At 41.7% G+C, this 26,061-nt stretch overlaps 1 protein-coding gene across 4 annotated transcripts in view; it reads right to left on the bottom strand.

Moving 5' to 3' along the window:
• Nucleotides 1-26,061, bottom strand: part of PAX5 (paired box 5) — a 239,306-nt gene that overhangs the window by 120,257 nt on the left and 92,988 nt on the right. Inside the window, exon 7 of one of the 4 annotated variants that reach the window (XM_074953572.1) lies at nt 5,287-5,343. The exons of the other annotated variants lie outside the window; for them this stretch is intronic. Coding sequence (XP_074809673.1) covers nt 5,287-5,343 — 57 coding nt within the window. The remainder of the gene's footprint in view (nt 1-5,286; nt 5,344-26,061) is intronic. 4 annotated transcript variants of the gene reach the window in all.

Raw genomic sequence — 26,061 nt, 5'->3', positions numbered from 1 at the left:
AGCAAGAGATACCTCAGCAATAGTGTATCTGATATTCAACAACCTTTTTCTGATACATGCAGTATAACACAATTACACACAATGCAAAAAACACAAACCTAAGCCTTTTGTTCTATCAGATTAGCCATGTGAAAGGCAAAGAACATTTAAAGCGTGCTGCTAAATCTGTCATTAGTAACCCACAGTAGGCGTGTCTCATCTTTGTCTCTGGTGCTTTGGTAGAACAAAAAATGGTTGGTTTTTTTACTAAAAGGATCCAAGATTATTATTGTTAAGCAACAAAATCTTTCAGCGTGGCAGCGTCTTGCAGACCAAAGTTGGTGACTGTTGAAAGTAAGTCATTTGCCAGTTACAGTTCAGTAATAGTTCATGGTAACACAATCAAAATGTTCTCATTGCACTAGTCACACTTGTAGAGAAAGACATGCCTGAAGAGAAGATGGAAGCAGAAATGTTTTGCAACCATGTCCCACTGAAGAACACAGTAGTTCCTTTCAGGTCAAGTTGTAAGCAATAAAGCATACTTAGCAAACCTAGTTACTGCAGGCGGGCTCACGGACAGCCTCGGCACCCCATCTCCCAACGCATTTCCAATGCCAAATTTATTTTAAAATAAATAAGATCAAGCGTCACCTGCGTATATTAAAGATCCACTGATCTCTTATGGGAAACTTTAAACATCAGGGGCTAGTGATGGCTCCACCAAAGTAAGATTGACAACGTCCACTGACACCACTGAAAGCCAACGGAGCACTGACAGTTCACAGCCGCTGGGGATCTGGCCCTATATTTAGAAAGAATTCTGCGTATGTGGTAGAACGTTTATCTGCATTTCCCTCCCCCCGTAATTTTTTATTTTCAGGGCCACTTACACAAAACTAGAATCGACTTTTTTGAGTTCATCTTCCCTCAATGCCATGATCCCTTATTAGTGAGATTATAACCCTGTGCAGAGCAATCAGGGGTTATGAGTTCAATGAAGAATAAGTAGTAGGAACAAATAAACTTAAAAATTGGGTTGATTTAGCACTGTGCTACTGCAGTTTAAGCCACTGTAACTGCACTGCAACACTGGAGTAATGCAGTGGTGAAACAGGCCCCGTACATTTTCAAGGCACTCTATAAATCCCTTTTAAAACCTTAATAACGTAAGGAGAAATGCAGAAAACATCTTGTGTAAACATGACTGCTCCTAAATACAAGATTTTTTCAAAATTATCGGTGAAGCATAAGATGATTTCAGTGCATGGTCTGAGACAGAGAACTCTGCTTGGGGTTTGGCATAAATATCAGGGTTTGTCGATATTTGTGCCTCTGTAGCACAGTTGTTATTAAAATTAGCAGGAATGTATACTTATAACCCCATAATGGCAGGTTCACAGTAACAGAGACAAGCTCCTCTTGAAGAGTAGGCTTCAGACGCAAGCTGCACAAGGCGCCAGGGTCACCTGGCATCATGACGGGCTGCCCCAGGGAACACTTGCTGGAGGGTGTGCCAAATATTTGTGGCCAAGTTTATAACTGCTGGTGTCATCATCATGGTATCTTGCCAGAGGATCAATTGTGTGATACTCTCTGGGCTCAAGATTTTTCAGGCAGGTGAAAATACTAAAGCATAACCCCATGTGTCCTGTCTCCTTCACTCCTCAGAGTCTTCTGCCCCTTCTTGAGTCTGAAATGCTCCTTGTCTTGACACATCTGTGGGTGTGCCTATCTGCTCATCAGCACTTCCTCAACAGCTCTGTGTATGCCACTACTTCCACTCCACGACATACATGCCTTCATCTTCTCTAGCCTTGATTATTAAAACCCTATCATATCCCCCTAATCCTTCAGAGGGTCCTGAATACCACTGCAGACCTTCTCATGTCGTCGTCTTGTAGAGATGTTCAGTGCCTTTGAAAGCTAATTTGCTGGAGTAATAAGCACTATGGGACTGTGTGAGCAGTTTGGCACAGGGAAACCCTGACTTCTTGAAGTCAAGTTGTGCGTTAGCATATTCTGAAAAGGAGAAGAGAGCACACAAAATTTCCTCCGAAAAAGTAGCATTCATTTAATACATGCTGTTACACTGGAGTACATAGATCTGCCCTGTTCAGTGGTTAGAATCCTTCTTTCACTAGAACGAGTTGAAGTTAATTATAATGTTGATGACAGTTCACTTAAAGGCACAGTACTGATGCAGCTTAATGCTTACCTAAAGCACTTCAAGTACGTCTGCGCTGCAGTCACGGGTGTAACTGTAGCCGGTGTAGACATACCTGAGCTAGTTTTAATCTAGCTAGATCAGGTACCAATAGCAGCATGGGTTTCAGCATGGGATGAACAAGCCCATCCGGGATCCTGGGTATGTATTCGGACAACTAGCCCATGCTGAAGTCTGTGCTGCCATGACATCACTGCTAGCGGTACCCAAGCCAGCTAAAGTTGGTTCTGATATATCTACTCCTGCTGTAATCACACCTCTGACTGTAGTGTAGACAAACCCTGTGATGAGTCTAACTAGCACCATTAACACTTTGTAAAAAGAGTTATAGTCTGAAGCTGCCTGATATAAAACATCAAGCTGTGCCAACATACTGAGCCAAATTCAGACCTAGTGTAAATGGATGCACTTCTATTGACCCACTTACAGCGGGTCTAAATTTGGCCAACTCTCAGCAATCATGCTAAAGATTTCTATGCTAGCAGCATGGTTTCCACTGCTATTGCAACTGCACTGGCAACTAATATGTTCACTGTCAGCAAAATGCAAGTTTTATAGGCCTGGGAACTGTCTACAATGCTTATACATTTTACCCTTCTTCTCCTTTCACTATATTGGACCTACAACCTCTAGTAACAGGTTTTGGAACAAGGAATATCAGGATTAGACCTCACATTTCAACTATAATTACCCCAAAATATAAGGGCAAACAAGGCTTATCAAACTAGAAGACATTTTCTATACTCCCGGTAATAGAAGCCTTAAACTTTGTACAAGAATTAGTATTGATAGCTACAGTTAAAGTTTGTAGTTAAGAGTTTTTGCACAGAACTCACTGCTTGCCCCACTCAAACAGACTTGGAAAGTCAGCAGGTACTTCCCCACTCCTTCACTTCATGTCTGTAAAGATGCACCTGGTGCCAATGTTGTTCTTTTTGACCACAGCATAGAAAGCTTATTGATAACTTCCTAACTGTAAGAACAGTAGGAAAATGGAACAGACTGCCCCGGAAGGTCATGCAAGCTCCTTCACTGGACATTTTCCAAAGGAGGCTGGATAGCCATCTGTCTTGGATGGTTTAGACCCAACAAATCCTGCATCTTGGCAGCGGGTTAGACTTGATGACTCTTGTGGTCCCTTCTAACCCTATGGGTCTGGATGCCTATCTTAGGCATATAAAATAGGATCTGCCAAAGTTGGTGCAATACCCTGAGTTTTGAGACACCTTCTGCAGGTTGGAACAAATGAAGCTACTACTGGCTTTAAGAAAAAAATGGGTGGAAATTCATCACTAACTCAGGCCAGGATGTCAGAATAAGGAGGTGGCAAAGGTGGCTTTAGGTCACCTATGAGCCTTCCATGTTCTGGGGATGGCTAGCGTGCCACAGGTCAGAGCAGCCTCAGCATGGTCCAAGCTTGCACCTAGCTGAGGGCCCAAGGGGCTCTTTCATCAGCTGGGAATACCCAGAATACAGTGGTGTTCCGGCCATGCGCCCATTCCCATGGGAATGCTCTTGACACACACCCTACACCAGGGGCTGCGGGATGATACAGAGCCATGACACCACTGGGGAGCCCCCTACATTGTGGAAATTCCTCTGGGGCTGTGACTGCCAACTTTACAGGCCTGTTGCTATGGCCTGGCCAGCAAGAAGGCCCTGAACTGAGCCATCCTCCAGCAACACCTACTCACGTTTGTTGGTACTTGAGGCAAGAGGAATATGGATAAAGCCTCAGTCAGATAAAGCATAGCCCTTTATCACATCATCAGTAACACAGCTGCCTGCTGGTCAATGGCTTTTCCACGTATCCCATCAGAAAGCAATATGCCCAAACAGAGAGAGAAGAACATTAACTGCTGTATGGGTTTTCCCCAAAACAGCAGCTGCTAGGAGACCCTAACTACAAGGCAGCACTCTTGATGGTGCCCACTATTGTGCTCAGCATTCCTGCGTTTCGTGGCAGTGCACTCCATATGTGCATGCCTCGCGTGTGCTGGTACCAGGCCAAGACAGCTGTGATGAAATGAACAATGCCCATCTTGTGCCAGGTTTGGACTGGCGTTTACCACTGTTCATACGGCTTTGGAAATAGAAAGTACAATCGTCCTGGAAAAAGCAGTTCACACTGCAGAGCTGTAGGGTATGTTAACAAGCCAATTAAACAACTGGAGCCAACATTTGCCTCAATAGAAGCTAAGAACTTGGAGTACAGAGCAGAAAGAGAGCCTCTATTTTATAAACCCAACAAAAGAGTCCAAACTTAAATTCCCCTCATTCCCTGCAGAATCCAGGTGCATTAAGCTCTGGGACTGATTATAATCGTTATTACTTCATACAGCAGCATTGTGGGTCCAGCAAGTCACAAACAAGTAAAAACAGGGGATCCTCTGCCCCGCAAAGCTTAACAGACACACGCACAGTAAAGAGAGACACACAGAAAGAGCAGGCAGTCCTAATAACACTGATGGGTTCCAAGTCAGTCCCTAAAGAAAAGATTAGCTTCTGTGTTCTACAGTGGGGGATGGTAGTAGAACACTAGAGCCTTGGACGTGCACGTAACCACCACTGACCAAAACAAGGGCTCTGTCATCGACTCACATGGGGTGGACCTTTTATCATCTTTTCTGCTTCCTCTTCCGCGCACACAGCGCATCACTGCTATACATCCCACCATTAAACCAAAAAAGGCAAAGCTTGCTAAACTAACAACTCTTGGAGGAGCCTTTCCTCTCACTATCAAGAATGAAGATCCTTCCTCCTCCTGAATCTTGTGACTGTATCAGAAATTCATCCCTACTGACCCTAACCACTGATTATTCATAATTAGTTGCCAAAAACCTAAGTTACATTCTAGAATTGTGCTGCCGTGGGGACTGATCATTAATCTAAGAATGTTACTTCTTTGGCTTTTTCTAGTTGCAACACAGCCCCATGGTCTTTGGACTAGGAACAGCCAGGGAAAGAAAATACCCAACCTACCCAGGTACAACCAAAGAACCCCTTCATAATCGGGGAAACCCAACCAGCTTGATACCTGAAAAAGCATGAGTCGGGTGTTTGGTACCCTAAGAAATTACCTGAAAAATGACTGCCTGGGGTTGCACCAAGTATTGTCTCATCAGCATGGAGCACCACTGCCATAGCATGAAGGAGAAAGAAAACACAGAAATGTAAGAAGGAGAATATATAAAAGGAGAGCAGTGAGAAAAAAAAAGCTTCTGAACTATAATGTGAGATTTCTCTCTGCATCCCTCTCCCCCAACCCATCTACAATCAGGAGGATGGGATGTTGTATACGCTGAAGATTGACTAACAGTAGCAACCTGCCTGGTGCATCCATGCCTGAGAGATAGGCATTCTGTCTAAAGGGAAACAAACAAAGAGACACCACTGTCTGGACTGAATAAGGTCTGTCTGTAACAGTGCCACCAGCAGCACCAAAGAGATGTTCTGCATGTATGCAGGAAGTCACAGGCCAAGTGTCTGTATTTACACAGCATTACATTTGATCAGAGGACATAGCCGATGCACTTTGTTTACAAACAGTTAACTCTTACAATACCTGTTTGAGAAAAGTAGTACCAGGCTTCTCTTACAAAAGGGAAACTGAGGCACAGAGTGCCAAATTTACTGCTGGCACAAGTAGGCCAATCCCATTGCCTTTACTGGAGTGGTACCTTCTTATGCCTGTAGCCAACTGGGCTCAGAGCGTGTAAGTGACTTTCCCAAAGTGATACAAATCAGGAGCAGAGCCTGGAACAGTCTGGGTTTCTTGACTCCACCCTCAGAAGAAAACAGCAGTTTTCTCCTGAGCTACTCTTCCAGTCCCCAAGAAGTAAAGGATTTTCCCTGACACCCGCCAGCCTCTTATTGTGGGAACATACTTCCATCTGTACGCAAACAGCTTTCATGTGCCTATGTAATCCTGCCCACATCAGGATGTCAAGGAAATGCATAAGCTTTCCACAAGCTCTAGGGCCTTTGGAAAAAAAACACAATCACTAGCCATTTTTGCTAGTGATACTCCTGCTGGCTTCCAGGGTTAGATTTCTCTCCTTCACTTTCAGGATTAGATTCTCAGCTGGTGTAAACTGGCATGGCTTCACTGATGTCAACACAGCTACGCCGATCCCCACCAAATGAGAACCTGGTCCTAAGTCCCTTTTCCATTCTGTGACATGCCCAATCACTATTCTTTGTCACGAGAAACCTAGATGCTGGGTGGAGGAGGAAAAGAAGGTGCAGAAGCAGGATGGTGAAGAGTTGACCAGCACTTTGGTTTTAAGAACATCCTTCCTGTGACACACGCTTTCAGGTGATGGAAGCATGTTGTGGATTCTGGCCTGGGAGACACAGGTCAAATGATATTGTCAGTATCCTACATTCTAACCTTTCATTTAAAATAACCCTTTGATGCTAAAGACTGAAGACAGTTCAGAGGTTAGATTTCCTACCAGTACTTCTCCACTGGTTTCAAATTCACTCTGCATTTTTTTTTACCTTGAGATAGAACCAAAATTAGTACCGATACACATCTCATTACAACTGGCTTCCTACGGCAGCTGGCCAGTTCAAAATAGGCAAAAAATATTAACGTAGTTACCTACACTACTCCAGTGGATACAGGTCAGGATATCATTTGCCTTTCTGAGTTGAGCTTTCCCACAGGCACTCTGTAGAAAGGTTGTTTTTTAATCTGTACAGAGGCCTTTCGCTTATATCATGCATAGAGTTCTATGGAGCTGAAGCTCCTTGGATGATCCAAACTACTCAGCTGGGATTTTTCTGACCATGGCAGAACTGGTATAATGTACACAGATCTTATGTACTGTTCTTAATATGCTCTCATTGCACAATGATCTATGAGAGGTTGACGATGAATACATTTCAGCCATGTTCAAAGCATGTTCAACTATAGCACTGCAATATTCTCCATATGCAGACTCTGGGACTTGGTTTTCATGTCCTAACTCCACCCCCACCCCCAATTTTGGACTGTGACACCTCCGTTTTCTTCTTTATATACCTTGACTCATTTTCCTAGACTTCCAGAGAGTCAGCTTTCCTCAGTTATTTATGTCTATTTCCTTCCACTAGATAGAAAGGAAGGAGCCTTTACTTTTAATTTCCTTTTGTCTTTGAGCTACTTTTAATTTCTCTGTCCTTTCTTGCACCTATCTGGGGGAATATTTTGGTTGGACTACCTGTAAAAGAGTACAGATCTTGTACTACGTGGTGAAGTTCCACATTTAACACCTAAAGGTTTTTTTTAAAACTCTGCTTAGTGCCACACTAGGTCTTTTCCCAGTTTGTTTGTTGGAAAAAAATGAAGGAAAATGAGGTATGGCAGCTTTGATACTACTGTTCTTCAAGAGCTATTCTATGAATGAGCAATACACTAGTGCCTCTGGCCATAGCAGCTGTAGCTGGGGTGATATAGACCTTTGTGGGTGCAAACTGAGTTAGGGCTGGTGAGAAAGAGTGGCTGTGGCCAACTTTATCTTGATTTTCTTTTTGATGCAGTTATTGGATTTTTATTCCAGAGTAGCATACTAAGAGGGGGCCCAGGGGAAAGGTGGCTTTCCTAAAGTGTATGAACACCGGGAAAAAAAAAAGGTGAGAGAAAACTGGAATAGATCACCTGGCTAGAACACCTTCAGTCTTGTGTTATACTAGTTGGGATTACTGTGATGTATTATTGTGATCCAGGCCCAGTGGTAGGGAAAAAGTGCTAAAATAAAATGTTTTCCTTTTTTTCCCCTCCTACTTATTTTGCATTCTGAAAATATGTAACCTTGTCAGAAGGCCAAGTGATGGGAGGAAAGGAAAGGGATGTCTCGTTTGCACTAAAAGTAACCTTTCAGAGGCGCTACACAGAACTCAGCCGGACACACATGCTTTGCTTTTCTCGGCTGCTCAATATTCTAAACCACAACTCTGAAAAATTAAATCAACCAACTGATATTTCTTCATTCCTTTGTATTGTATAGGTACCTTTTGGTGTTGGGAACACGGTAGTGTGAAAGGAAATCAGTGTACAATATGCTAGCAGGTTGAACTGTCAAAATACAAAAATAATCCAAGTGATTTGTTGTCTTTTTGTTGCTGTTTTGTGCATATAGAATCTGTCCCTTTGCCCTCCCTTTCAGCTAATGATGTTGCAGCAAAATAAAGTGGTGCACACTGGACCTTTCCCTCTAAAAAGCAACACTGCTGCTTCTTCTCTATCTTTTCAAGGATAGATGTTGACGTGGTGTCATCATGGTGCATCATGAATGATGTATGATAAGAAAATTATGTGCCCAATTCTACATACACTTAGTTAACCAGGTCCCTTGGCTGGCATATTTTGCACAAGCACCTGGCACTCGACTTGGACATAGCCAATTAAAAAAAAACCAAAAAAATCCACTATGACTAGAAGTGCTGAGACCAAAACATCTCTGAAAACTTATTGTTACTTGTTCTCTCTTTTGTCCAACCCATGCTCAAGGATTCTTAGGGGACCTTCCACCAGGCAGTCGGCTAGCTGAACTCTCTGGGGAAAAACAGACCTTCTTTGAAGAGAGAGACACACACACACACATATGGAATGGAGACTTGGATTTGGTCACCAAGATCTGCCTCCGTGCTTTTTTCCAGAACCAAAAGACAACATCTCTAGGGTTTTCCTACCTTCCCACCACCATCCACTGATCAAATATGGCCATGGAATTACCATAATTTTCATTAGAAGGGCTAGAACTTAACATAGTCATGTCAGAGTGTCACAATGCAGGAAGAATAAACAAATAAAGGTAGAACTAACAAGCACTGGGCATGCTTTCCACTGAAGCCCTATGTCAGGCTCACGGGGGGGGGGGGGGGAATGTAACATTTGACATGGTTCAGAGACTTTAATCCAAAGCAGCTCTAATTAATCTCCCCAGCTTTTCAGAGGCCCAGTACCACATACAGCTGTATGGGCATCAATGCAGTTCTGTCTTAAATTTTATGGGAATGGAAATTTCATTGCAAAACCCTCCTCCTGACCTCCCCTGGAGTTGAACTGGGAAGGGAGCTGAGGAGCTATATATCAAAACCTATGCACTCCCCCACTGCCCCATCATTTTATTATTTACATCACATTTTCTACTCTGCCTAGCACTATCACTGAACCCAATTCTTCTTTGGGGTAGCTCCTATATACACAGTCCATCAGGGATGAACTCCAAATTCCCTTTGTTTTAGTGAACACATGGTAGTGACTCTTTTGAAAGGGATGAAAGTTTGATTTCAAATGACGGAATCATCTTTTTTTACTTTGAACAAAATATTGTATGAAGCTCTCTTTTATAAAATATGTTTTAAAAAATTAACAGCTGTGCTTCATTTTAGCCCAAATCCAATTAGAACTGTTGCAAACCCCAGAGATCTCCCTAGAAGAGTGGGAATTATTTAGTGCACCTTGCCAGGATCACATTTACTCTGATACTTTAGAATAACTGACTCGTTTTTGACCTAAACCTTCAGATTATTTGCATGCTGAAAATATAGGCTGCGTTTGACTGTTTCATACTGAAATCCACAAACACATACAGTCACTCTCAGCTCTGCTACCGGGACCCCAAATCCAATCTAAATGCCTAGAATTTACCTGTTGTTTTTCTTTTATACATATAAATAGCTGAATTTCCACTCTCTCTTTGTTTCTCATTTTCATTTTGTTCTAATATCTGCATGTAAATGTCTGAAAATAGCATCTGTAATTGAGGATTATGAAGTATAGCCAGCTCCTGACAGGCTGCTAAGGAAGATGGATTATCCTCATTTTTCTGTAAATTTTGTCAATTTTGGAATTCATAAGCTATCAACACTGATCAAAATGTGACCGCACAGCTGTGTCAAAAGAAAAAAAAAAAAAGACCAGTGACGACGTCTCTCCCTTGTTCTCAGAGAAGATTGGCTTCGTTCTCCATCCACCCCCCCTCACCAAATACAGAGACGGTACTGGCTGGGAATCACTCCTGGCTACTTCTAGTATTTACCCCAAAAGAAAAAATATATATTTAAATAAAGAAATTGAAAGTACGCAAATGCACTGCTGCGCTGATTCAAATCACAAAGTGTAATTTATTGCATGTTCACCCTTCTTTATTTATCCCTAAGTAGTAAACACGATTTCCATTCAGGGGGTTTGTTATGTTCCACTCCTACCAGACAATCACAGCACACTTGAGGCAATTGTTTAGCCTCTTCCTCTCTATTTTCCCATTACTGGGAGTAAGTACTGTTGGGACTCTTTAATAGCCCGACTGCAGCCCATATCAATAACAGATGAGGTTTAATCGTCCAACACAAAAATTATTTAGGCTCAGTAAGGACATTCAATGTCATTTGCATAATGGCATTTCTATCCTGCACACCTAACCCATCGTGCATAAACAAGGCCCTGGGACCATAAATAATAATAAATCATGACGTCCGTGCTACTCTTGCTGTAATAGGAGCCACTCTTTGTAGAAATTATTTCAGCAGGAAATGGGCACTGTAATTTTAAAGACATGTGGCAAGCCACAGACCAGTAAATCATACACACACACACACAAAGCTGCCTTGACTGAACAACCAAACGCCGAGAAAGAGCATGGGAAAATATTAGCACTTGTGGCTGAAATTGGTCTTTTTATTTTTAAACAGGACCAGCAAATTAAATAAAAACAAGGCTGGAAGAGTGTGCATTTGTGTCTGCACATGAATATGTAGGACTGAGTGATTTCATTTCACATTTAAATTGTCCCCTGTCTTCAACCTCAGAGATTACCTAGAGTAAAATTAACCACAGTGGGGAGCAGTTATTTCTAACTAAAATGAGAAGTGCTTAACCAGATATGCCTGCATGGATTTAAAGAGCGGGGAAAACGTGTGTATATGTAGGGCAGACCAGGGATTGAAGCATGCACTGTAAAACAGGAGAAATGCATCTCACAGAGTAAACAAAGGCCTGGCCGGGGCAGGGACAGCCTGTACCTGAAGAGCCCTGAGAAGCTCTAAGGTAAATGAGTTGCTGTGATTTGGATAGATAATGGGAGCTTTCATCCACTGTCTAAAGAACGAAGGTTCAATCATATCAATGTTTTCTGGTTTGCAGTAAAGTCAGGGTTAAATTAGCAGAAACTAACAGTAGTGTGGGATTCTCTTCTCTCATTGGTCTTCCACTGGTGGAACTCTGTTGGCTTTAAAGGAGTTGTTCTTGATTTACACCTCTGTAAGTAAGAGGATAATCAGGCTCAGACCCACTGTATCCGTGTAGGAATCACATTTATCTCCTAGCACAATAAGAGCTGGCTGCTAGCCAGCTATGCCATCAGATAATGAATTCTCATTTGAAATTTTAAAACAAAACCTTCTTCCATTGACCTAACCCACCAAGGGTGAAAGGCCAAATCCACCTTCTTCAGGATGTAGCGTCATGGAATAGGTTTTCTATTTGGCCACTCTCTCCATTGGGCATGTCCCGGGAAGTCCAAATCGCCTCGGCTCTGCACTTTGTGCAGTCATTTGTCACTGTGCAGAGTCAGGAGGTCCCACTCTGAGTTGGCAGCACTTTACACCTGGGGCCTCTTGCTCAGCAGAGTTCTACAGGACTATACAAGGTTATAAGGAGTGGAGAATTAGGCCCTTTGTCTTTCAGCCTTCTTTCACCACCACTTCCCCCACCCCCCACCCATGTACGAGCCTTATTGTAATGAGCAAGAGTAGGGAACAATACTAACAATATTATAATGCCATCTTCTAAACTAAAAGACACACCCTCAGGAACAGAAAGGTTCTGGAGATGTACAATGAATACCTAGACCATCCCTGAGAGGTCTAACCTGTTTGCAAAAACTTCAAAGATGGGGATTTCACAACCTCCCTTAGTAACCTATTGCAGCACTAGGTTACCAAGGGAGGTTGTGGAATCCCCTTCACTGGGGGGGTTTTAAGAACAGGTTGAACAAACACCTGTCAGGGATGATCTAGGTTTTACTGATCCTGGACTAGATGACCTCTTGAGGTCCCTCCAGCCCTACATTTCTATGATCCTATGAATGAAAACTATAGAGCATGAGTTCTGTAGGTGAAAAGATTAAAAAACAGTAGGGCTAGTTAGTTTAGAGAGAAGGGAAATAAAGTGCACTAGAATCGAGGTATATAAATTAGTGACTGACAGAGGAGGGAGATCAGGGTTCCTGTTTACTCTCACAACTGAAGCTGGATGAACACTGTAAGAAATGTTCATGGGCGTTTGTTTGCATAAAAACTGCATGTTCATTTTGACAGTATTCAGCCTAAGGTGTTTATATGATCCCCCCTTCCCCAATCACCATAGTATTTGAGCACCTGACAGTATATAATGTATCCTCACAAAACCCCTGAGGCAGGGCAGGGCCATTATCCCCATTGGGCAGATGGGAAGAGAGGCACAAGGAGGCCAAGTGACTTGTCCAAGGTCACACAGGAAGTCTGTGGCAGAGCAGGGCCTTGAATTCAGGTTTCATAAGCTATCTACCTAACCACTGGACCATCCATCCTTGCTCAGCATTGGTGATCCTTTTCATTCTCTTCTGCACCATTCATGTGGCTGAATTTTCGCTCATCAGAATGTTGGATGGAATACTTGTGCACTATGGGTTTGAATCATACCATCAGTTTCTGAGCAGAAGTCCCCACTGAAACCAATGAGGAATTCTGTCTAACTTAATCAGTTGTGAGCTATGTCCCCGTAGTTTAGGATTACTAATTTAAGGCATCATATATTAAAAATTTGGTTTATGCAACTGGTTTTCAGTCACACATGGCTAATAATGAACATTTGAATAAATGATGACAATGAACAAAACGCATTGAAGTCAATGAAAAGACTCCCATTTATGTGAATGAACTTCAGAAAAAGCACTAACTGCTAGATCTACAGGCAGAAACCATCTGTTGTATCTTTTCAGTGAATGAACATATTTTTTGTTTTTAACCCAACACATAATTGTTCTGTGGATCTCGTTGCCACAAGACATTATTGAGGCAAAGAGGACACAAAAAAAACATTGGAAATAGAACAACATTAAGTTCCTCAGTTACACTACCTAGAGAAATGTATAATCGTCTATTGTGGTGGTTCTGCACCTTCTTTAGAAACATTATATTGGCCACTACTGGAGAAAATTCAAACAGCAGCATTGCTAGGTATTTCACTACTGATAATTTTGGCAGAAACATCCACGTTCCCTGGGATTGTGGGTGGAGTTTTCATCAAGTACCATCTATCCTTTTCCCCATTGTGCCCCTGGTAATGTAGGTGGCATCTGCAAAATCATAAATAAAGATAATAGCTTGTATTTTCATAACACTTCCTATCCAAGGTTCTCAAGGTATTTTATGAATGTTATCTAATATGGCCTCCTAACACCCTTTCCAGTAATACTGTCTGGATTTCGCAGATAAGGAAACTCAAGTTGAGAGAGGTTAAAAGCCATATTCCAAAACTGGTCATTGATTATGGGATACTCTCCTTCCCAGCTATTTCCATGTGATCTGTTTAAAAGGCAGCATGCAGCATCCTAGCTGGCTGCATTCTTCTTGCTCTAACTTTTTTCTTGCTGTTTTTCTAACAAAAATATAAAGCGCAAACACCCGTAAAGTTACATATGTCTAGGGTGATCAGATAACAATTGTGAAAAAATGGGACAGGGGGTGGGGTGTAATAGGCACCTATATAAGAAAAAGTCCCAAAAAACAGGACTGTCCCTTTAAAAACGGGATATCTGGTCACCCTACATGATACGTCAATAAACATAGATCCTCTCTTTTGTCATTTAGGTGTGCTCTGATCACCTAAGGGAAGATTGCAAAGGAGATGCCCAAAATAAACCAGAGCTGGGAAGCAGTTAATGCAGGAAATGGAAGAAAACCATGTGTAAAGGATTTGTAATACCACATTAAATAAAATATGGGTTTGTCTCTAAACTTAAAACCTTCACATAAAAGTCACTTGGACAGAGAAGAAGACACAGGACCTCATTGTCCGCTGCCTTGTACCTTGCATAGTCCTGTGCAAAGGAAGGATAAAATGCTACCACCCACCTTGAACAGAGATAAAGGCGAGGAGACAAGGTCAAGGCAAAAAGAATCAAGTCTTATACCCTACAAATGTGAAATCATCTAGTAATGAAGACTGTAGGCAAATCCTCCCGTAGCTTACAGAGCTCAATGGATCCACATGGTAAATATATACCTCCTTCCTTCCTCAATTCCTCTTCACCTGAATGTACACAAAATATCACCCAGGCTTGGGAGCAATATCTCATAAAGCATGACTATATTTGTGTTGGAAGACCACAGCTATGACAAAGTTAATCCGAAGCATTACCCTACCAGACAATGTTTTCCAAAGATGAATACTGCCACAAACAAAAAAACAAAATACAAGAAACAAAAAAAAAACAACTATGCAGTGCCTCCCTCTGCTTCAAGACTAAGCCATGTTCAAGTCATCGTGAGATTAGACCCCCCCAAAAAGCAGTAGGTATTGCAGTATTTAGTGGCGTGTTACAAAGTTAAAGGTGAAGCAGCTCAAATAAAGTAAGCAACTCTCCAAAATCTTTGCTTATTTTCAGAACTGAACTCAAAGCATACCAGATGGAATTCTTAAATGTTGATATAAAATGTATTTATTTAACATTGTTGGGTTCCAGCTGAGGCAAGAGGTGGTCAAAAGTTTTCTAATTTCAATTTTGGGATCATTTGAATTGTAATTTTGATTTTTTGATCACCCCTCCCCCTCACAAAAAACATTTGGACACCGTTTTTACCCTTTTTTTCTCATTTTTTGACCACCTCTATCTGTGACTAGCGCTAGCAGATGGACAATACAGCAGGAAATATTCCCTTGTAGTATGTCTGTCCAGAACGAGCCAGAAATGTCAGGAGGCAGCTTGTTCTTGCAAGACTTGCAACCCAGTTTTGCAGTCACAAGAGCTTGCGATAGTTGGAATAAGCTGCAGATAAGCGTTCGCAGTGGAACTGAAGTCAGAACCCTTAGAGAGTCCCTCACCATGACTAGTGTTGCATTTACACTGGGAAGAGAAGAGAAGGTAACTTCCTTGATGTATGTTTGTGATCCACTACCAGATTCCACCATGCTTCAAGTTAACAGCGCCACAATGAAGGTAACAGCAAAGTGGTTTATGACAGTCACAGATCAGGTCATACTGCATGCCACAATTACTAAATATACGACAGAAACCTCTTTTAGCATTGGCAGATTTTGGAATTATGTGGTGCTTCTTTCCACATGATGGTCAACAATGACTAACAGACAACGGGCCAAATTCACTACTGAGCGAAGTGCTGCTCTCATTTTCCCAGTGTAACATCTCCAAGATCTCCTGAGGCACATGCATATGTGACATGCAGCTGTTGCAAATCTGGAGTATGGAATCACCATAAGAAGCTCTCTTTCCTAATGCCATTGAGATAAAATCGCATTTCTGCCACTTACCTCAGACTTCCACCTGAAGTGAGAAACTATCCTCCACTGTCCAGATTTCTTTTTTCCCCCTCTCAATCAGAAATTGCCAAAGCTACAGCTATTTATTTCATGTATAGTATATAGAGATGGGCCCGAACCCATGATAAATATATACATGGGGCCAGATCCTCAGCCTGGGTAAGTCAGAACGGGTCCACTGTCTTCACGGGAGCTTCATGGATTCACCCCTGCTGAGGACCTGAGAGGTATTTTCCACTCCCATAACCCCTGCAATTGTCCATATATTGACCAGACAACCAGCTGAATAATAATAAGTACACAGTGGAAGAGAAAGAAAAAGAGCTGCAGCTACTGGGTTTGTACTCTCACTGCAGGACATTGAGGGGTACGTGTCTGGTGGCTCTGCCGCCCCTCACTGACTCACTGCTCTGCTGGGCTCGGCCTAGGAATGACTCACAAGTCTCCCTAGCTGCAGTGCCCAATCAGAAGTGAAGGGGGCGGGTGCAACCACAGGGCCAACGGACAAGAACTGTGGTAGACGGACCTCAGGGCCTGAAGCTCCCAAGCCAGGACAATGGGCCCTACGGGCCAACCACAATCCGGGACAGTTGCAAGGGCTGTGATGGTTTCAAAAAACTCCTTTGAAAAAGTACTTGCAAATAAGAAAAAAAAGTAACTTGTGCTTTAAGTACCTTTAAAATGTACTTAAACACTAGCAGTAGCTGCAGCATATTAAAGTACTAGTACGTAGAGTACTTCAAATTACTAATATACTTAAATACATGTGAACACTGAATGGAATATAACAGTTCTGTACAATCCTAACAGGAGCCTTCATCCAGCCTGACAGCTGCCATTATGACACATGCAGTTCATTGAAAACACAGGACTGCCAATGCTAAATGTTCAAAATTCAGAAGTCAGGCCCCCAAAGTTCACGAGTGTGGCTTAAACATTGTGAGATTGAAAACAAACAAATAAATCCTGGGTTCTTTTCCGTTTGCCCTCTGGTTTTGGAGCCTTTAGGGTGCAGTTGGGTCACATTTTCAAGCTTTTCTTCACAACCATAAGGGCAAGCAAGTTACTTTTTCTTTTAAAGAAAGCGGAGATTCTTAGCTAATCACATGATTCTGGAAACTGGGATTTTAAGAAAATATTGGGAGATTTTCAATAAAACCATGGGAGTTGGTCACATTGAAAAACGTTTGCCATACATCATTTGCTGCATTCTACCTTTTCCCATGCCGTAATTTAATCGATGAATAATGTGTGTGTTATTCGACCAGCTCTGTTTGACTGGTCAAATAAATACGTTATTTTAAGAATACTTTTTTCTACCATTCAGTGACAAGCAGCCAGTGACCCCCCCTAAATTTTGGGCAGACTGATGAGCTTCCTCTGAAAAATAACAGCAATGCCAGTCAGCTCAATTGTGTTAAACCCTCTCTAATAATTCGAAAATCCAATATTTTACTTTTCTACCACATTCTCCACCTGAGATCTCCAAGTGATTTATAGACATCACCATTGTAAAGAAGGCAAGTCTTATTGTTCCCATTTTACAGATAAGACAACCAAGCCAGAGAACGGTTAAGCCTGCATTCCCCATTGACTTCCAAGATGAATTGAGTACCTAACTCTCCTTTGTACCTTTGGAAATCTCCCTGAGAGATTCTTCCAGACTGCCCTTGGACAACAGTGGCAGAGCTCAGAACTCAAGGAAGGAGACTAAACGTAAGTTCTCTGGGGTTTTAATCAGTGCTTTAAACTCATCATGCATTACATTTTAAGGGGAAAATGGAGATGCTACCAGCTATCCTTGCTCAGCTGCCCCTCTGTATATGGGACTTCACTTCATTTCAGACCCAATTATTCTTGCATTCCATACAAGTCTGTTATCCTGTTATTCATTATTTACATGAGAAATGAGGAATCATGTAACTGAGGTTCTTCTTCCGAATGAGATGGATCCACTTGATTTTATTGTATTTTTATGTCCCCCACATTCTCACATAGCAGAGTGAGCAATACAATAGTCAGTGAGAAAGGGTTGACAAAACGGTGCTATAGCATGCAGTGGTATCCCGATAGCATGTGTTTCCTATATAGAGTAAAGGGAGAAACTGGTTTTCCAATTCACACCATGTAATGATACCTAGGAGATTCTGACTTCTTTAAATGACAAGCACTGTGAGCCTGCTCCATTAACTTCAGCGGGCTTTGAATCAAACCCTGTGTGCTTACATACCGCAAACATTCTTTGATGTAGCAAAGGGACTCTGAGGTATCTAGTCCTGATCACCACATCTAAAGACTCATGTGTTGGAACTGTCCATGGTCTGTTCAGAGTTGGAAAGGCAGAAAGAGCCCCTAAATATTTGTATATTTCAGGGGACACCCCCTCCTCCCCACATACAACCACCACATTAGCATTTTCCATTCCAGTGCAACTGTACAATGCTGTCACTCAGGAAAGCAGGAAGGACACATCCAACAGCAGGAATTACCTTTCAAATCATTTAGCACATCGAGATGCCCACAGTTTACAGGCTATATTGGGATATATTTAAAACACTTCCCTCTGGTGTTTAAATTGCCTCATAAATATGGGAAATGCCGACAAAATGAGCTTGCAAATAAGAAGTTGGTCCAATAAAAGGTATTGTCTCTTGAAAATAAGAGTAATTTAGGGTGGAAATTCTATTGTGCTCCATTCAAAGCAAAGCCAGGATAATTGCAAAGTTATGATATGAAGCAATATTGTAGGATTCACCCATTAGCTGAGCTAAAAGCAGTATTTCTTGCTGCTCCTGTTACCCAAGTGCACGGGAAGGCAAGGCTTTCCGTTTAAATTAGCAGACCCCATATTATCACTGCAGCCCATTGAACAAGTCAACAGGCAAGTTTATTTGCTTATAGATTTCTCTTTCACTCTCCTGTAGGTTTAACAGAGACAGCAGGAAGTAGGTCAATATTACTATTACACAAACCTGTAGTGAGTGATGCTACTATGCAACATTGTGTTACTGTATTCTCATAGCAAGCCAACTTCAGACAATTCTGTGTGTATTTTCCCAAGTGGTGGGCATTGCATACATACTGTAAATTGCGTGGATGATCTCCCTGACTGTTATTTTCAAAGGAACAGAAACTGTTTCAGCAATTATATTGTACTCATCTTAGTCATATATTATGCTCTGACATATTGAAAATCTGATGAATGGTCAGTAAATCAGTGCTCTCCTTCAGTTCCTGGACAGAGTCCATTGTTTGCTTGACTATTGCTCATTACTTGTTTTGAACTGATGGGCAGTTAATTGCAGCTCCGCCAGGGATATGAAAGCCCCACCTAGACAATAAACTATTTTTTTATTCTAAAGCCCATTTAATGCACTGACATGGTCTTTGTCCCCAAACCTAGAAACCCACCTTTCTCCAGTGAAACACATGATGAACAGAAAGCTTAATTAAATTACCAAAAGTCCCGCCACCAAACCCCAGGGAAATTCAGACGTCTCCGATGGAAATAGGAGCGGAGTCTTCCTAATGTAACTCTGGGCAATGGTATCACGGATGCAGCTCCACTTGTGGAAACAATGGAAGCTCTAGCATAGGAAAGCACCTGTGTTTTTACCATCATAGTGTCTAACCCTGCTAGGAGACATGGTCATAAAACTGCTGACGACCACAAACACCCTGGCTCCGTCATAGCTCCCATCACTGGGAATCTAAATTGGCAGTAGTTCAACACTAGGAATGTTAAGAAACAGTTCAGGGGTAATTTTAGTCTTTGAAGTGTTTACAAGCCTACACCAAGCACGCTTGAACACCAGAACTTGTCTACACTATGCTCCTTCTTTCCAGAAATGTTCGACAATTGCTACCAGCGATTTAGCTTTACTGGAGACAAGGTGCTAGCAGCTGCTGACATTTTAGCCACAGCGCCCTCCGAGTCATTTTAGACAACATGATGGTTGGAACATGTGGTAACCTGAGACCCAATCTGCACTAGGGCCATGACTGGTGCTGCCTCCAGAGGGATAGAACTAGTGATAGCAACAGTGGAAATGTTTTGCAAACAAACAAAAACCTTTAGTGCAGAGACAACCTGTGAAATGGAGAAAGTAAGGGCAAAGGAGACAGAGCACCAGGCAGAAACTGTTTTTCCTGGGAATGTATATTTCCACAGACAGGGATATCTGAGAGCAGGAAGGAAGGAAAAAAGCAGTAAAAAACTGAGAGTGGATTATACTTAGGGTGACCAGATAGCAACTGTGAAAAAACAGGACGGGGGTGGGACGTAATAGGCGCCTATACAAGAAAAAGTCCCCAAAAACAGGACTGTCCCTTTAAAAACAGGACATCTGGTCACCCTAATTATACTTTCAAAAAGAACTATCTCAGGGCTTTCTGTGGTGCATCACCAGTTCTTGGTTTGCCATAGTTTAAAAAATACAAGTGCACTCTTCTGAAGTGCACCATTAGTTGCTTTGGAAAAAAACAAAAACACTCAGGACTTAAAAAAAAAAGGCACCCACTCATGTCTCTGCCTGACATGCATATACATGTCAGATTAACAACATACAAGCACCAGAAAAACTCCTGGCAAGGAAAACATAATAAAGCAAGAGGAAAACAGTTGATGGATAAATTAAGGTCGCCTTTGTCACTGCAGCTGCTTCTATGAAGTAACTAGTACTGAAAGTTTTTTTAAGTCTTGTTTATTCTAAAAAACTCTTGATCTCTTGACAGTTCATTCATAAGCAACAGAAGGGACAGACAGCTAATATCCTACAATAGACTAGATCAGATACTATGGCAATGATACAGTGTAAGAATCTATCAATAAGAATCTGTACCCCCTAGTTATCTTATTCAGCTGTCTGGACAACACTCATGCGGACATCCACCACAGCTGCTATGCTGTCTTTCACTGGCATAGGGTAGAACAGCAGCAGAACCAGATAGGTGGGGCTTTTCTCACCGTTCGGTTTTGTTCCTCAAACAAGAAGAATTTGCACAACCCCAGCTATTAGGACTAGTGAAAGTGGCAATAACCAAGTTTCTCTTTTATTCCTTTCTGTGTGATACCTTAGAGGCTGAAGCAAGGAGATGCACTGTGGCCCATCATAGTCTGCCTGAGCTAAAGAAACAAAGAAAAATTGGAGACGATGAGGGTGTTTAAAATGCTGTAGCTTGATATTCTAGTTACTGCAGCTGAGAACCTAGGTAACAGGTTGTGTGATAGTGGAATTAAATCCAAGTCCAACGTACCTAGAAAGAACTAGTGCCGCGAGGATATTGCAATGTGTGCTATAGGGTATATTTAGAATTCTTATAGTCTGGGACACTGATAAAGATTCTATGTACCTACTCTACTAGAAATACTAGAAACAAATTCTCATCTCACTTACACCGTTGCAAACCTTTAATAACTGGAATCAATGGGTCACAGATTAGAATCTGAAATAGGTATATCTTTCTTTTTACATCAAGTTTAAAAGTGACACACTTTTACTTTCAATGCAGTTTGTGAAATGAATAAAATGAACAATGGGCACAATCTTCGTGGGAAAAAATAGGTAAAAGCACATAGGTGTATGTATGCAGCATATTGAGACGTGGCAGAATTAGATTTAGGCATTTATACTTTCAACAGGTATCATCTATGTTTATTTTTAAGCATATATTTCAATTTTTAATCGACTGACATTGTCACAGTTGCGGGAGATTACAGGAGAGTCCAGACAATAATTATTTAATGACAGTAGATGTCAAGATTCCAAACATTAAAGCTTTATAACCATTAAAACACAAGTTGTCAAAGCATACAAAGCAAATATCCTTACATCAAACTTAAACAAGTTCTCATGCAGCATTTTTCTTACTTTGCCTATTGGTAAATTCAGGTGGTCGATGGAACATTTTTTTTGGCAGGTTGTGGTGTACATGGTGAAATTCATGTTTATCAACATTTACCTGATAAAAATCTAACTCTTCCAAGCCTAAGTATGATCGTATTTGATTGTGTTTCTGTTAGGCAGCTAGTGGTATGGTCCTGGGCAGAACTTAAATACTGCTCTAGTGGGGCCTAAAGAGAATTTGTAAAGGTACGACATAAACCATCAGTCCCTTCTTCTTCATGCTAAGGTGACTGAGCCTTTGCTTAAGCCATTGCTGCACTCCCATGGAAGGAGTCTTCATGGGTCCCCCCTTGCTGCACAGGGGAAGTAAGTAATAAGTGAGGGCAGCCTTTTACAGGTATAGGTATTGTCCCCTCAGACCAGCTCAGCTTTCCTGTCTGTGTTTAGGGGGTGGAACCAGAGCCCCAAGCCTCTATCTGCTCATGAGAGGGGAGAAGGCTCTGGGACACTCACAATACTGGGAACCTACAACAGAATCTCACCCCAAAGCTCTTGCAGCAGGGAGGGATATTACAGCCTTACCTGTGATTACCCTGTCATTTTTCCCATTTGTGTTGCAATTAGAGCTTGGGGAAATCTTTTTGGTGAATAAGTTGTGAGCCAAAAAATGCAGTTTAGGGTCAACTGAAACTGTGGATTTGGGTCAAATTCAGAGAATAGTTTCCTCCTCCTCGTTTTTTTCAGCTGAATTCCAAAAAAGTAGAAGTGTTTTAAATTTAAAAATGAAAAGTAGAAACACTGAGTTTCAAAAATGACAAAATAAATCTACAAAAGGGAGACAGTAAAAACAGAACCCGAGAACAAAACAGAACATTCAGTTTTGGGTTGAACAAAATGACCCAAAACGAAGGGGTTTTTTGGCTTTTCATTTGGGCAAAAAAAAAAAGAAAAAAAGCAATTTTATTTTGCATAATCCCCAAACTAATATTTTTTCAGATTTTTTGGTTCAGATGCCAAATTTTTATTTTCCCAGTTCTAGTTACAATAAGGTTATTTTAATATCCCTTACGTTCTTAAACTTTTAATACATTTCCCTTTTTTTCTGGAAGATCAGAAATACCATTAGCTGCTTCGGATAACAAAGGGCACCCTTTGCAGAGGTAGTGGCAGTCCTTCAGAAATAGAAAAGTTACTTCTGACTCCTGTTAGCAAGCTGTAGGTTTTCTGCAGCTGCAGTTTCCATGAAATTTCTCAGCAACCAAAGTCAATTGTCATGCAATACACTGAGCAGCATCAGTCACACTGTTACCTTGTCACACATAACACAGCACAATGTGACTGACCACCATCCAACATGACATGTCACAACAAGGCGCAATGCATGGGAAATAAAGACACTTTTTTCCTGGAAAATGTACACACAAAAGTCCACTGGTCAGAAAGGAGGGTAGGGGAGGTGGTTTGTTCATTTTTTGTTTTTTAAAAAAAGTTGTGCAGTTCCTCTTTAATAGGCAGAATTAAAAGCTAAAAATAACAATTGTTTTTGTTACAGCAGCAGGTATCTCCTTTCATCTCTCTCTACAAAGATGCATGTCTTTAGGGTGCAAAATGAAGAAAGCTACCAACGTTCCCCTCACCCACAGAGTGGAAAGGTGGTCTTGTGGTTCAGGTACGAAACTGGGAGTCAGGAGATCTGGATGGAGTTCCCAGCTCTGGCACAGACTCCCACTGTGACCTTTGACAAGTCACAATTTTTCTGTGCTTCAACCCCATATGTAAAACCGGGCTAATAATACTTCCTTTCTCCCACCTACTGAGACTGTAAGGTTGTCAGGGCAGGGACTCTTTCATACAACGTGCATGCTCAGCACCTAACACAATGGGCCTTTGATGTCAGTTGAGCCCTCTAAACTCCATAAACACAAATAATAACAGTGCAAGAGAAAAGGGATCTTTGACTATTGAGCCAAGTCCAAGGTGCTGGGTGCACTCAACTCCCCGTGAAGTCCATGAAAATTCTGAGCATTCAGCTCCTGGTAGGTTCAGAACAATAGCTGAGCACAAACTGGAATTTCCATTCCACCAGAGATTTCGATAATTTGACATTTGTTTTCATTCCAGTTCAGAAATTATTGGCAATGGTCAGAACTATGGGAATTATTGACCCAAAATGAGAAAGTTGAGCCTGTTTGTTTAGACATTTTCCCACTGAAAATGTAATTGAACTTGACACATTCCCTAAAATATTTCATTTCCTACAAAAATGCGTTTTCTGAGGGAAAAAACTTCCCCAATGGAAAAAACTGACCACCTCCATTTGAAACTGAAGAGTCCAGTTATGATGTGTCTTGACTAGATAATATCCATCACATATTTCCAGAACAATGAAAAAAAACTTATTTTTGCTGACAGCAGAAGTCATTTTGATTATTTGAGACAACGGTGATAGGAAGTATTAACTCACATTGACCTACAAGGAACACTGGAAGTGTGAAGACAGGAGTGGCAATCAAGATAGACACTAGATATTTAGCGGAATTCACCTGACAATTTAAAAGAAAAGAAGATGGCCAGGAATATTTCATCCGTGGTGGGGGGGAGGAAATCCACAGACAGAGCACTCACAGGTAACTCACTTAAGTAAGTCCTTATCCAAGGAGCAGGTTTTGAACAGCCATGTTTTTATCCAAGGAGCAGGTTTTGAACAGCCATGTTTTGTCAACGGCTGAAACAGATAATAATGCAAGGGGTTGCCTCGCTTCCTAAGGAATTACTGCCCCCGCCCCTGCTGAAATGCACTTTGAATCAAGCCCTGATGCATTGCACCCTATTTCCCCCCACTTCAACTCTTGGCCTATTTCTCAAAGCCACAATCTAGCCAATCAAAGGCGATTGGACAGGAATTCCTTCAGAGTCAATCAAAACTGCTCTTTAACTAGCCTGATGGAGCCTTTTGAACACTACAAAACACATGTTTCTCTGTGCCCAGAGCTGGCCACACTACTTTTCCCTAGAAGCCTCAGTAGCTAGATATCATGAACAGGATTCACCCCTACCACAGAGCTCCCGTATGGCAGTTCAGAGTTGTACCATTGGGCTATCTTCCAGGCCATCCACTCTAATATAACCTAAAGGTCAAACCAGGCCCCACCTTGTTAACTGGCCACCTTTTGTTTTGCTTTGGAACAGCATAGTCGCAAGTGCAAGAGATTTAAATGAATGACTCAAATCTTTCTGAAGAGAGGGCGGTCCTGCCCCAGGTCTTATACATGGTAAGCAAAAGGAAAAGGAAGTATATTTTACTCTCATTTATATAGTTGGAAAGGCAAATTGAATTCCACTCCAGACAAGAACCCAGCAGGGGCTGTCTCTGGTACATACACACACTCAGACAAACTGCGGGATTAGCTCCCTGTAAGTAGCGACGGGCCACCAAAGCCAAAGTAACAAAGGCAAAGGCAGAAGGACAAGCTGTGAATTGCAATGCTATAATTGCCTCAGCAAAATATTGCAAGTCTGGGGATAAATTAGTTACTGGAAGGGGATGCATTCCTTTAAAAAAAAAAAAAGAGTCAGGGGTCAGACCCTTTGCACAGTTTAGCCTCCTGCGACCTTTGAACTTCGAGGGAGGTCACAGGCATGTCACTGTTCCCAGCTGCTGTCTTCTGCCTCTGCCCATCGCAGGCCCTTAGCCCTTTTCCATTGTGTAATGGTATTGATCTGTTGGCAGCAATGGGCTGGATAATTAGCCAGGAATTAGGGTTTCTATTACAGCCAGGAGGCTGCCCCAGCTGATTTATCACCTGAATAATTTACTGTGATTGAAAGGAAATTAAAATGAACTCCATTTGACAACTGTGCACTTTTATGGGCTTTAGTGAAGACTCAAAAGCCAAATTAATAGCCTGGTGTTGTTTAATAGTCTACTGAGAGTAAATAGGGGAAGGTTTTTCTTTCTTGATGTACTTTCTTGTGCCAGATTTAAGAGTTGCTTTCCTCCACCCCACCACCCTGCAATAAAACTACAGACAGAATCAAAGGTAGTTTTACTTGAGAGAGAAACTGCTTTCTAAATCTGTTTTCCTCCAAGGTTATTTTTACCCCTCCTATTCCACTGCCATTTTTCAGGGATAAGAACAATTGCAACTCAAACAACAAACAATGAAATGAGACAGTATTTATTCTCCATGAGAAGATGTTTTAAATCCTGCTGATTACGGTATACTGGTGGCCATCTATTACACTCTTCCAGGATGCTCTGCTTGGCTGTAAAAGCTATCCGGTGTAACGGTCATATTATGGAGAAGTACAAAGCAAATATTAGCCCTCAGATAGCCCAGTCCAATGCCCACTGCAACCAAATGGGGTCTTTCATTGATTCCAACTGGCATTGGATCAGGGCCATAAAGAGCAGTTGTTTCAGACAGGGTTCAGTATATTTTATCATGATGAACTTCTTTTGGTTTCCAGGAAGGGAA

The sequence above is a fragment of the Natator depressus genome, chromosome 5 (genome assembly GCF_965152275.1).
Source record: "Natator depressus isolate rNatDep1 chromosome 5, rNatDep2.hap1, whole genome shotgun sequence".
NCBI classification, from domain to species: domain Eukaryota; kingdom Metazoa; phylum Chordata; order Testudines; family Cheloniidae; genus Natator; species Natator depressus.
Note: the sequence above shows the minus strand (reverse complement) of the source record. Positions and strands in the feature narration are given on the sequence as shown.